Source organism: Glandiceps talaboti, chromosome 13, assembly GCF_964340395.1.
Source record: "Glandiceps talaboti chromosome 13, keGlaTala1.1, whole genome shotgun sequence".
Classification (NCBI taxonomy): domain Eukaryota; kingdom Metazoa; phylum Hemichordata; class Enteropneusta; family Spengelidae; genus Glandiceps; species Glandiceps talaboti.
The window spans coordinates 15,183,123-15,196,852 of NC_135561.1; the positions used below are offsets into that span (position 1 = coordinate 15,183,123).

The 13,730-nt window shown below is 38.0% G+C and overlaps 1 protein-coding gene across 2 annotated transcripts in view; it reads right to left on the bottom strand.

The window, feature by feature from the left end:
• The window catches only part of LOC144444570 (sodium-coupled monocarboxylate transporter 1-like), a 29,494-nt gene extending 16,764 nt beyond the window's left edge, over nt 1–12,730 (bottom strand). Inside the window, exon 1 of one of the 2 annotated variants that reach the window (XM_078134046.1) lies at nt 12,328–12,730. In XM_078134046.1, the coding sequence (XP_077990172.1) occupies nt 12,328–12,678 (351 nt within the window). In that variant the 5' untranslated portion in view covers nt 12,679–12,730. Of the gene's footprint in view, nt 1–2,866; nt 3,424–12,327 lie in introns of those variants that run through there. The other variant, XM_078134045.1, reaches the window with a different exon arrangement.
• Nucleotides 12,731–13,730: the final 1,000 nt, after the last annotated feature.

The following is a 13,730-nucleotide window of genomic DNA, read 5'->3' on the forward strand; positions in this document are numbered from 1 at the left end:
AGTATTAAATGTGACGTCATCGGATCCTTTATGTATTATATATATTATGTGTTTATATGTTATATCTTAATACCATGTTTTCAGTCATGAAATTGGAAGCATCGTCGCAAACCACGACCGTTTTACGGTACCGTTCTTAAAGAGCCGGTCCCTACTGGTCCGCTACACTTATTTCGAAGTGCAGCGGAAGAAATAATGGCTCTGGTTTGCGAGAATGCTTGGAAGTATTACTACGAGTGACTTTTAAATACGCTGTGTTTTTAAAAGTCATTCAATTCAAAATTCAAAACCTTTATTGTCCATTATATTAAAATATATGATAAAAATAATTCCTTCTGGCATCAGCGTACATCTAGCACCACAAAGTATAAACTCCGCTTGTGCCACTTTCAAAGTGTTTATCACTTGTGTTGATTACGAAACAATTCAATTTTAAATCAGTGCGTTACTCTTGAGGCATAACTTTTTAGATTACAATATATCTGCCCTGAAATCTGTTTACCACATTAGTTTGCTGACGACATTTTCATTGTTGTTTGCATTCACCATGATGATAAAGTACGTACCATAACGACTAAACAAGTGTATGGCCTAGAAGTTCTTTAGGTCACGGACATCTGTTTCCATTGACGTTTGAACTCTGATGATTTGTTGCCCAGACCGTGACGAGGCTCTTTCTCACACTTGCTTTTTTTTCTCTCTCCATTTTCAAATATATCGACAAAATGTTGTCCGAAAGTGCCCTCTTTGACAAGTGATACAATTAAAACTAACAAATGAATCGCTTCAGAGATTTCATCGTAACTCGTCCATCGCTTTGACGTCGGACAAATATTTTTATTGTGTGGCGAGTTTTGTTTGTGGTTTACTGCCTATGCTTAGGAGTAAGAGCAAACTAGGGCCCGGTAATGTACCTCATTTGTTGTCTCACGCGGTTCGGTGTCTGTTAAGGGGGGGCACAAGTTGAGTTAATACGTTTTGGGGATAAATTTATGCCGTGTATTTTACAAGTCACTCGTAGTATTCTACTTACTGAAGTATACATAACTATCACTTGCAATTGACTGAACTCAAATCTGGTATTAAGATATGACATATAAATGATCCGATGACGTAATTTTTTATACGTATCAAAAAAATGTCCACGAATCCGTACTAGGTAATCAACTGTTTTGATAATGTCAGAAGGTAATAGTACTAAAAGGTATGCAGCGACATTAACATTACACTAGAAAAGTTTAATTGGGGTACTATGTGCGTATTTTCACTTGATGAGTAAAAGGTTTATAAACCCAGCTAGTGCCATTTTAACGTTCTCGGTGTTTTTTGTACAAGAACTAGCGGTACTGAAACTAGCGATTATCAGGTGACAAATTTGGCAGTGGTTCGGTTATATTGTAGGACGACACTGCTGACACCAAGGGCAGACTATACTATCGAATTTCATCACAGTTTCGCATCATTATTACACTACAGTATGGTTCGTAGTAAGCCTAATATAAGCCATGGTTAGTGGTAAGATAACATAAGCCATGGTTCGTGGTAAGATAACATAAGCCATGGTTCGTGGTAAGATAACATAAGCCATGGTTCGTGGTAAGGTAATTTATACTATGGGTAGACCGACTTGGCCAATCAGAGGCTGATTTCGGTTGGTTATATGGAGCCATAACCCACTCTTTCTTAGGGGTGTGACATATATATATATATATATATATATATATATATATATATATATATATATATATATATATATATATATATATATATATATATATATATATATATATATATATATATATATATATGAGCCTCGTTTATTGGCACATATAACCCTCCCGAACTCGTTGACTATCTATAACATAAGCCATGGTTCGTGGTAAGGTAACATAAGCCAAGGTTCGTGGTGAACGAGATATACGATAAAAAAAAACTTCGGAACGTATCTGTAGTCAGAGGAAAACTATTAGTAAATACTTCCATAATCCAGCTGCTATTATGACAGGCCACAGCAAGAAATTTCATAAAGAATGTTCGATGGTCGTAGTAGAATTCATTCAACCTATGAACTACCGTCTGAAATATGATCATTCAAATAAACTCTATTCTATTTTAAGTTAGCTAGTTCACCACAGTTGTTTAAAGCCTGGTTAACTCAGACCGGCATATTCAAATTTGGTAGTACGCCAGATGTGATGAAATCGTCATCGACCTGTTCTGAAATAGAGCGACGAACAGCCTTTATAGCGATAACATACCATTGCATACAGTTTTCATGTCAATATGGGTAACTTCTCATCATTAAGAAATAAACTTAGAATGCCAAAAAAATGTTTATGGTCAGTACCATGAACTGATGTCGGACGGGTTATCGGAGACATACAATTTTTTTTATTTGGCCTAAAGGTAACACAGTACAGGTCAGGCTATCACTGTCATAAAACTCTCCGTGGCCAATACCTGACTGACTGATTGATTGAAGGGATGATTTGATGTCTTTTACTGTAAAACAAAACATTTGATGGCTTACCCTAAAATTTTATTACTTCAACATTTACCATTTTTATCATGGGGCTAAGCAAATAAACCAACAATGCTTTTGTGTGTTGTACCCGACCTACACAGCTAACTTTATATCATTTGTTTGCTTATAATATTATTTACAACACGTGCCAAGGCTAGGCAAATAATAATAATACAAGCCAGATGAAATTTATTCATGTTTCTTTAATAGTGTAGTCTATATTGTAGATGAACTGTTCCTTCAGTATAACATTAAGAAAATATTTTGACACCCCACGGAGCAAGCGAATTAGCGTGAGTGATTACAGCACGATTGTGACAGTTACATAAATATTTACGTTACCTGGTAAGCACTTGTCAATCCCAACCTGTAGAATATAGGCATGTAAAATTCGGCAGAAAAGATCATAACAATTGTATACGTGAGGCCAAAGTAACCAAACATGCTTCCATATATGTAATGTTCTGCTGGGGTACCTAAAACCGTGATGGCTGACATGAAGCTTGCAATCAAGGATGCACCAACTGGCCATGGTCGCATGTTACGATCAGCCATCAGGAATTCCCCGGTCGTCTTCTGTTTACCGCCAGTGAAAGCATGGAATACTCCGATCCCAGCTGACACGAATAACAGCAAGCCAAACACCACAAAATCCGCTATGGAGAAACGAGGAACGTCCGCTGTTGCAGTCATCTTTTTTTTTTGGAACGTGTTACACTCAACTGCTTTCAAGACGGCGACGGGGTGAGGAGTTGATATGAAAACAAAACAGGCTCCCTAAGTGTGATAACGTGTACAATATATGGTTCTCAAATACCCATACATCCAATCACAGCTGAGTGACTCTAAACACATTCATGTATTCTATTCGTAATCGCTATAATGATTTGTTGATGAGTCGAATTCATTCTATATATACTGGGGTGTCAATTTATTGCCAGCCTCATAGGGTCGTTTTCATTGGAAATGACTGACGTAAGACAAACACATGTAGTAAATAAAAACAAATATCTGGGGGTGAAGATCCTTTGGTGACGTGAATATTTGCGTCAACAGGTAGCCAGCTAGGGAAATGACGAAACGAAATACAATGTAAGAGGATACTAATGATATGTTATAAACACATCATTTACTGTAAAGGGCATTGAAAACGAAAACATGTTTATAACACTTCGTTTGAACTTTTATTGAACTAAGTAGTTTTAGTTGGGTGCTACTTAACGCCAGGACTATCTTGGTTTTTTTTAAACGTCTGTACCATGGTTATGTCTGTGACACCATTCAATGTCTGTACCATGACACTATGTCTGTAACACCACACAATGTCTGTACCATGACACAGTGTCTGTAACACCACACAATGTCTGTAACATGACACTATGTCTGTAACACCACACTATGTCTGTAACACCACACAATGTCTGTAACACCACACAATGTCTGTACCATGACACAGTGTCTGTAACACCACACAATGTCTGTACCATGACACTATGTCTGTAAAATTACACAATGTCTGTAACATGACACTGTATCTGTAACACCACACAATGTCTGTACCATGACACTATGTCTTTAACACCACACAATGTCTGTACCATGACACAGTGTCTGTAACACCACACAATGTCTGTACCATGACACAGTGTCTGTAACACCACACAATGTCTGTAACATGACACTGTGTCTGTAACACCACACAATGTCTGTACCATGACACTATGTCTCTACCATGTTTGTGCTACGACACTACATCAGTAACACTGTTTAACACAACACTATGCCATGCACCATAACACTACATTAGTACCACAACATACTGTGTCTGCATCGCAACACCGTCTCTGTACATATGTCTGTACCATGACACTATGTATATACCACAACAATGTGGTAACAAGACCTCGACAGTGTGCTTACAATTCCAAACATGTACACGTGCAGTAACCGAATGGACAAAACAATGCATGGGGTAGGTACAGGCCGTATATGATATGCAGAGGTCATAATTTGGTCGGGGTCAATGTGCCCACAACAAAGGATTCGCTGTTTCTGTACCAACCCTGACTGCGAGCTTTAAATTACCCGCGTCGTTGGACTTCAAATTGTTACACGGATTGTATCTACGACGCTGGAAATGAGTCACAGAAAAGAGCGGACGATACATGACGCTAACTAGATAACCTTGTCAAGTCCTTGAAGTTCATCACAGCAACAACGGAAGTCTTTAAAGGTGTGTTGAAGCCTCAATGGTAAAAGACATTTCAAAGTGATGCGTTTTACTAATACTGCTTGGAGGGCGTCAATAAAATGGCCTAGAAACGTATGACTGTGCGCTATGTGTTACATGTATAACATGTTTTATAAAACTATGTACACATGTATATCGTAACCCTGACCTATTCCTATCACATGTTGTTGTCTGGGTCTCTATCCTTGCTCTGCTAATTCAACGTGGTACACTGTACGCTACAATTCACTGACAGAATACAGATCATATTTGTGAGAAAGGTGCTATTTGCATTGTTCGTAAATAAAAAATCTCACACCTGAACAGTACACGATGGCTTCGTAGAACTAGGGTACAGTCAGACATCCTTGTAAAATAAGTGATCGTCAACACATACTGTATGTAGTGCATGGTGACCCCGCCATTATAAATTGGACATGGTGAATCAAATTAATGTATTTTTATCTATCACAGTGTTCTGATATATTATATTATGCAAGCAATTTCACAATTTAGTAACAGAAATGTTGATAGTTTGCCAAATACTGGCCCGTACACTAAACAGTAAGGAACTAACCACCTGCTTGGTTGATTTCGGCTATGTTCCTATAGGACATAATTATAACGTAATCAGACACGCAAAGGGCGTAGGCAGTATGGCCCCATAGTGGCTAGTATGGGAATTGGTTCGCCACATAGTGGCTAGTATGGGGCACTGGTTCGCCACATAGTGGCTAGTATGGGGCACTGGCTCGCCACATAGTGGCTAGTATGGGAATTGGTTCACCACATAGTGGCTAGTATGGGAATTGAATAACCACATAGTGGCTAGTATGGGAATTGGTTCACCACATAGTGGCTAGTATGGGAATTGAATAACCACATAGTGGCTAGTATGGGCCATTGGTTCACCACGTAGTGGCTAGTATGGGGCATTGGTTCACCACATAGTGGCTAGTATGGGCATTGGTGCACCGTATAGTGGCTAGTATGGGGCATTGGTTCACCACATAGTGGCTAGTATGGGGCATTGGTTCACCACATAGTGGCTAGTATGGGCATTGGTGCACCGTATAGTGGCTAGTATGGGCATTGGTGCACCGTATAGTGGCTAGTATGGGTATTGGTGCACCGTATAGTAGCTAGTATGGGGAATTCGTAAAGTTAACCACACCAGTGAGTCGCAGGGAGAGTCGCTACTATACTAGATGTGATGTGTGTGTGTGATGATGTGAAAAGGTCGTGTATGATTTATCAGCGTCTGGTAATTGATATTCAACGAGTCTACTCCAGGACAACCGTCAACCTTCATACAGTGATTCAACTGAACAACTGTTTTATCAATCAATGTAACGTCATCATAATAAACACAGACCCTTTGACCGCAATGGCCGGGTTCTTGAACAGCGCAAACTAGTAATGGAAAACATAGGAAAGCGTGCATTTGGGTAGGATTGCAGTGAAAGTTGTTCAACATTCCTAAGCATGGAATGTCATTTTTCTACGTTTGTTGGATTGTACAGCAAAACTTGCCAACAGTCTTTTCATGTTCTGACACAGATGACATTGAATCGGACGAACGAATCACATCCCATTGGGTACAATTACAATCCATAACACCAAAGTAAAGCGTTCTCTGTATATACCATAGTTTATAGCATCCATATCAAGTGTAAAACTAAAAGTATACTGTTTCATTTGCTAACTGACCACACTAGAAAGGCCACATGCTAAGTTTGTAAATAAAACAATTGAAACACTTTATATGAATGCTGTAAACAAGTGTAGCACATCGAGAAAGTGTTTGACTTCAGTGTTACTCGTTGCATTGTCAGCAATCTTACAATGGCATGGTTCGTACTTTCTACGTTGACGTCATCGATTCGAATGAAAACAGCAAACTACAATGACCGAAGGGAAAAGATACTGTTTGTAAACAATGATCTGGTCATTGACTGTTCAGAAAGTAAAGATATCAGGTGCAGTCAACCAAACCGTTCTTGCAAAAAACTGTTCTATATGTGCAATTTTTCAATGGGTGGGTAATTTTTGAGATAGCTAGAGGGAGAGGAGAAAACAAGGAAGAATTGCAGAGGGGAAGTTCTGATTTTGATACAGTGAGGGGGGGGGGGAAACATGATGATGTCTGTAGGGTAACGCTCATTGAAATGATTGTTGGTATAGCGGAAAGGACAAACGTTTTCCTGGTGGAGAGTGGGTAAACCATTCACAGTATTGGGTAGGCAGTGGCCACTAGTGGGTTGGCGGGAAAGTTGAGACCCACTGGGAGGGATGGCAGATCGATATCCCCATCACAAACAGTGGGAGGGCACATAAGAACAGCTAAACACCCTCCCCCCACAATTGTTTGGGGGAAGCGATTCTGTTAAAAACATCATTTTTGATCCGAAACAACATATAATTGATGAAAACCACATATTAAATGAGTTGCCTGTCAGCAAAGGTGTGGTTGGTCTTTCAGTAATATTGAAGTCAATGCACCAAAATTTATCAAGTGGTGAGGTCAATGACGAAATGGATATCGACTATTAGGCCCAACCCAACCCCTCCCCCCCCCTAGTTTTTCACTGCCGACCATAAACTTATTTTCACATATTCGAGAAAAAATAAAATCGCGAAAATTGTGAAGTCTCGCGAGAAATAGTGGACGTGGAATTTGACATCAATTACTTAAAAAGACAATATAAAACTGTTCTTCCAATCTGTATTGGCTGTACATCTGATGAGAAGAAACCAATAACACAGAGACCATATGGAAAATAAAGGAAATCATAACTACCTGAACTGCACACTCACGCATGAAAACAAAAACAAAATTAAAAAAATCACCTATTCTAAAATTGAGTGTAATCGGAACCACATAATTTTTTTGTTACACCTCAGCCATTGGTCGTAAACATTCATCGTCTGCTACGTATACGACAGCACCCTATAAGACTATATCACAACGACTCGTATGTACAATGTATGGCTGTCATCAGGTCTATTTTGAATAAAGGATTTTTTTTTTGGTTTAAATAAGTCGAAGAAAAACACTGTCATTTCCCTCCCTGTGAACGTTTCTGAACTTTATGGGATTCTAAATATCGACGATGTGGAGATACGAGTCCTGCCACTGCTTCTCTCTCAAATCACAGTTATTGTCACTAAATATATTAAAAGTAAGTACCGTATGTTACTTTAAATCATGAAACCCTAGAGCAATTTAACATACATGTATAATGGTGTCGTTTACGGATCAGATAAATTCATGAGGTACTATCCTACGTCACATTGTTGGTAGCCATACTCTCCTTTATACGAGATGGCGTGCTTCTTGGAATGGATATATATCCCTCAACTTCAGCATGCCAGTTTGTGAGTTGTACAGCACATGTTTTGATGATCAGACAGATGCAATATTTTTTACAACAGCTGGAAGTTGATGTTTATAACGGATGTGGTCAGGATAAGGTCAAAGGATCACGTGACCGAACAAATTGTCACATCTGACACAAGACAGGGTCGAGGGACGTGACGGAACAAAGTGTCGCCTCTGACGCAACATTTACATGATAAGAGAGAAATACTTAACAATATAATAACAAAGTAACTTCATTCCCACATACAAACACAAAAGCTTACTTAGATACATTATACTATGTCCTATTGTATAATACGTGTTCTCAACTTTATGAAATAGACATTAATTTTTTAACTAATGTAACTGATTTTGGGTTATGTTTCATCATATTAGTATATTACCGTTGTGAGTTGATGGGTAAACATAATTCAATCCTTCATGGTGTCGTAGCGTCTACTAGTCGTTGATCAGTGTACTTTGTCATACATACATACATACATACATACATACATACATACATACATACATACATACATACATACATACATACATACATACATACATACATACATACATACATACACACGTGTGTTTGTTTATATATACATACATACATATATATATATATATATATATATATATATATATATATATATTGTGTGTATAACGTTTTATGTCGAACGTCGTTAACGTTGTGTATTGTGTAGAACAGACTATAGAGGGCGAGATATGGGTACGAAACGTGTACAGATATATTTAAAGACAAGTGTGTATTGTAACAGTGACATGCAAATGAGTAGTGGCATGATATTTCAGTTAACAAGTCTTCTCGAAGTCTGACTACAGACGCAGGCAGGCAGGCAGGCAGGCAGGCAGGCAAACACACGCACATGCACGCACGCACACACACACACACACACACACACACACACACAAATACATGTAGACTGGCTAAGCATCGTAAAGAAACAATTACAAACTACATCTCTTCCATTTCTTATCAAAATGATGACCCGCCTATTAGGGTCAAGTTCTATAAATCGTTTTAAGTTCTATGCAATTGTATCATTCATTGCGCCTATGAGTGTGTTGGGTTACTGGACTCTCACTCACTCACTTCGGTTGCTATGGTAACAATGACGTACTATACACAGATGAAGGCAGATTTGGCCTATTTCTGTAAAACTTTTAAAATAACTACAGGGGTCGAAAGATAATACGTATACATTTCAAGGAAGGCGAAAATATTTATTTGCAGCCATAAAGTTTTGTGCAAATGAGCTGCGTCAAGTTGCAGTCTTCCCAGACTAAGTTGTATATTCCCACCATTTTGTAAACGAAAACCTGGAATTTATTTTACAATAGAGCTACATGTAAGCTACAACATCATTAAAACATGGAGAAAATAGGTACGAAAGGACTGTCACTCATCACATAGGTCTAAAGGAACTATACACAGTTGTATTTTCGGTCAATTTTGTCAGAATCGAACGAGGCATCAAAAGGGGGAATATTCAATAGAGTTGTATCATGACGTGACCGTCTTTCTGTCTTCGCTTTTCATAATTTAAATTAGCATTGGTCGTATCGAACTCCGAAATAGCTAGTCTATGGTACAGCTAGTATCAATACTTATGTAGCTTTTGACAAACCCTAAATGTACATTACATACATACATACATACATACATACATACATACATACATACATACATACATACATACATACATACATACATACATACATACATACATACATACATACATACATACATACATACGGATACACGTAAAACATCTGCAAACTAGGTACAAGTAAGACAATCCGTAATAGGTCTATATCTTAACCTTATACTTGAGATGGTGGACCATTCAAGATTGTCTACTCAAGTAGCCGTTAATATTGGCATGATAGCACTGGTGATTCGAGCAATACATCAGTACAGCACGTAACGTGACAAAAGAAAACAAATCGAAATCTTGCGTAACCTAGCTTGTATTCGATGGACTCTCTTTGTGATATCGGTCAAAAGTACCTACCAATGACGTAACCGCACACACACACAAACATACCTCCGGTCATTAGCCCCCCCGGCCATCCACGTAAACAAAATAAGGAGGATACACCATTTCAATATCTTGAGGGGGCTAGAGTATATGGACTCAAAGTCATTATTTTCAGCCACCTCGACAACAAGTTGTTTCGGATAGTAAACTAGAAAGCAATCTTTTGTATACTAGAAGTTATTTAATTTTTATGCAGTTTTTTTTTTGGAAAGATATGTTTTATGTCGCGTTGTATCGATCGGGTCACGCAGCAAGGCTTACAGATATCCCAAGTACATTGTATATCGATCAACATTTTCTTTTATTTTTATGGTTGTATACATACATACATACATACATACATACATACATACATACATACATACATACATACATACATACATACATACATACATACATACATACATACATACATAAACACACGTACGTACGCACACACGCACGCACACACACACATACATACATACATACACACACACATACATACATACATACATACATACATACATACACACACACACACACACACACACACATACATACATACATACATACATACATACATGCATGCATGCATGCATGCATGCATACATACATACATACATACATACATACATACATACATACATACATACATACATACATACATACATGCATACATACATGCATACATACAAATCCTCCAGCCCCCCCCCCTCCCATATCAAATGGTGTACCCTGACGTCCATTCCTACCCTCTGTTTACTATTCGTACTAAAAATACCTGTAGACACATTCACTGACTTTCTTCTATAGCACCGGCTAAACTCTTAACCTTGTCTGCATAAGTCGTACTACTCGTTGTAACGCATCACTATCACCAACTACAATGAATATAAACGGCGGCTAAATGTACACAGCTGAGTGTGATACATGTCCAAAAAGTTATTTAACTTCACACTTATCTATAATATCCTTGACTTTCTGTTCTAAGATCGAACGTACGTACGGATGCATTATTTGAAAGTTATCTTCGATCTAAACCCTGGAGTCAAACTACTCTCATTGATGAATGTAGTGACGTAGTCAGAGTGTTTGAGCATAACAATGCTACGGTACGGAAATACATTAGTGGTAAGCTGAATGCTTTCACGACACTGGCAAATAAATGGTCACCTTCGGCTTTGTTGTGACATAAAATGCATTGGTAATATTAGTACTTGAAAACCTGCCTACAACGATACATCGCCTTACATGACACTAATCATTACAGTGTATATGCATCAAGACTACTTGCAAAGCGACGTAAGATAAAACAGATGCCCTAAAAATCCGTTGACCTAATTCCTCGACTTCACATTTCAATGATTTCTGTTTTAGTTAGGCAGATTTTTCCTGGCTCTGAATCTATCACTGAAACCATCCCCGTTTTTTTGACGACATACTAAACAACAAATGTATGGAGAAAGTGATATATTGATAAACTACTCGACTAGCTTAATAAACTTTAATAGATCATGCACCGTGTACGATTTAACAGTATTGAGTGACCTCTGTGGTCGATTTTGAAAGATGTGAATTTAGCAGACAAAACAGTCGGGGGGGGGGGGGGCGAAGGGCAGCATGCAAGCCCTTCATCAAAAAGGCTTCTTAGCTGAACATACGCACCTTCCTAACAACTTTACAGAATATCAGGTCACGCATATCAAATATAAATCCTATACTACGTCACACTGTTAATGTACACTACATGACATCTAGAACACAGTATAATAACTCGGACCACTAGACTTCTTTCTAGTAAATAACAGTTACAACGTTGCACTTTAGTGGGTATGTTATTTGTATACAGATCATAAAGGCTTGATTCCCAATACAATACGTATATATACGTATATACAATATAATTTGTATGGATATATATTTATAATATTTATAATATGTAATTGACATGTTAAACGTGTGATGTGAATAACAATAACCCGTAATGCATAATTAAGCATAGTTTAAATTTCAAAGAATGTAGTGTAGCCTTTGTTTATATGTGACATACACACACAATACACTGATAACAAAGGCGTGTGGGGGTCCCGGTTACATTAAATATAATATATACATGATAAACTGAGCAAAAATTGATAACTTGAGATAAAAGATGGGTTACCTCATATGCACTGGTAAGATGAAGATGATAAAATATGGGCATGTACAACTCCGCTGAACAAATCATAACTATGGTGTAACTGATGCCGAACAAAGAATACATGCTACCATAGACGTAGTGTTCTGCTGGTGTGCCGAGAATGGTGATAGCGGACATAAAACTAACAGTGAGAGACATCGCCACCGGTGCGGGATTCATGTTACGGTTGGCCATCAAGAACTCGTTGGTTGTTTTTTGTCTTCCTCCTGTTAAAGCATGAAATATCCCGATGCCAGCAGACACACAGAGCAACAGGCCGAAGATTACATAGTCGGCGACAGAAAAACTTGGAATATTCGCCGAGGCCGTCATCTTTACAACTGAAAAGTGTTGGCTGATAAAGAGTCAAACTATGTGTATGCTAGCAGTGGAACCAGCAACAGATCTAGAACAGTGTGTGCAGTGCTTAATTGAGCCAAGAAGGAAGCTTCCGACGACGTAAACAGACTGGCAATGACCCAATCAAATGCGAGTATTTGAATTTCACTCTCTGTTATGCAAATGAGGAGTAGCGACAGACAGCATAACACTTGTGGAACACCCTTTACCATGTTACGTTCAGTCCATGCAATATAGAAAGGCAAAACTACAAATCCACAATGGGACAAAGCGAATAACGATTTTTAACTGCCCTTCTTTGTTAATATCTTTGTTCTGTCAACGTGAGCAGAATAAATAATTGACTGAAGGTACAATATACAGTGAGCGTAACGTAAGAGACCTGGGTCTTTTAATGCAATAATACCGACCTGTTTGGATTAATACAGTATAAGAATGCGGGGATCGTCAGAGATCGTTGTATAGACAACGCCCTCTCATTAGAACTGACATCAAATGTATAAGTATCGATCATAATAATGGCGCAATTCAACTCCTTCAGACTAAAATTGTCAAATTATCTATTTAAAAAAAAAAATTAAAAAAAAGTTCAACCTTGAGAACATTATAATTTATACACCCCACTGATAGTACAACCCGTAGCGTGTGGTCACCTGAATACAAACATAAACTATCCGGGTGATAGTGTTCTCTGTACCGTGAAATCATAGGACTAAACAATTCAGAGACAAGTATTAACCTAACAATATTACGTCACGTGCATATTTCAGATTTTTATGTTGTTGCCTTTAAAAAAAATTGCACATTGCATGGAAACCACAGACACTTGTGACCCGAGATATAGTGTTTCGAAATATAATTTTAAAAAATCGATAATATTGATATAGTTGCGCGATAATATATGAAAGAGGTAAAAACGACACAGGTTTCTTGGATCGCCTATTAAAGTCCACCCACGGCTTAATATACTTACTCGGTGTTTGGACAAATTAAAAACGTAAGGTCCATCATGCATTGCAAATTAA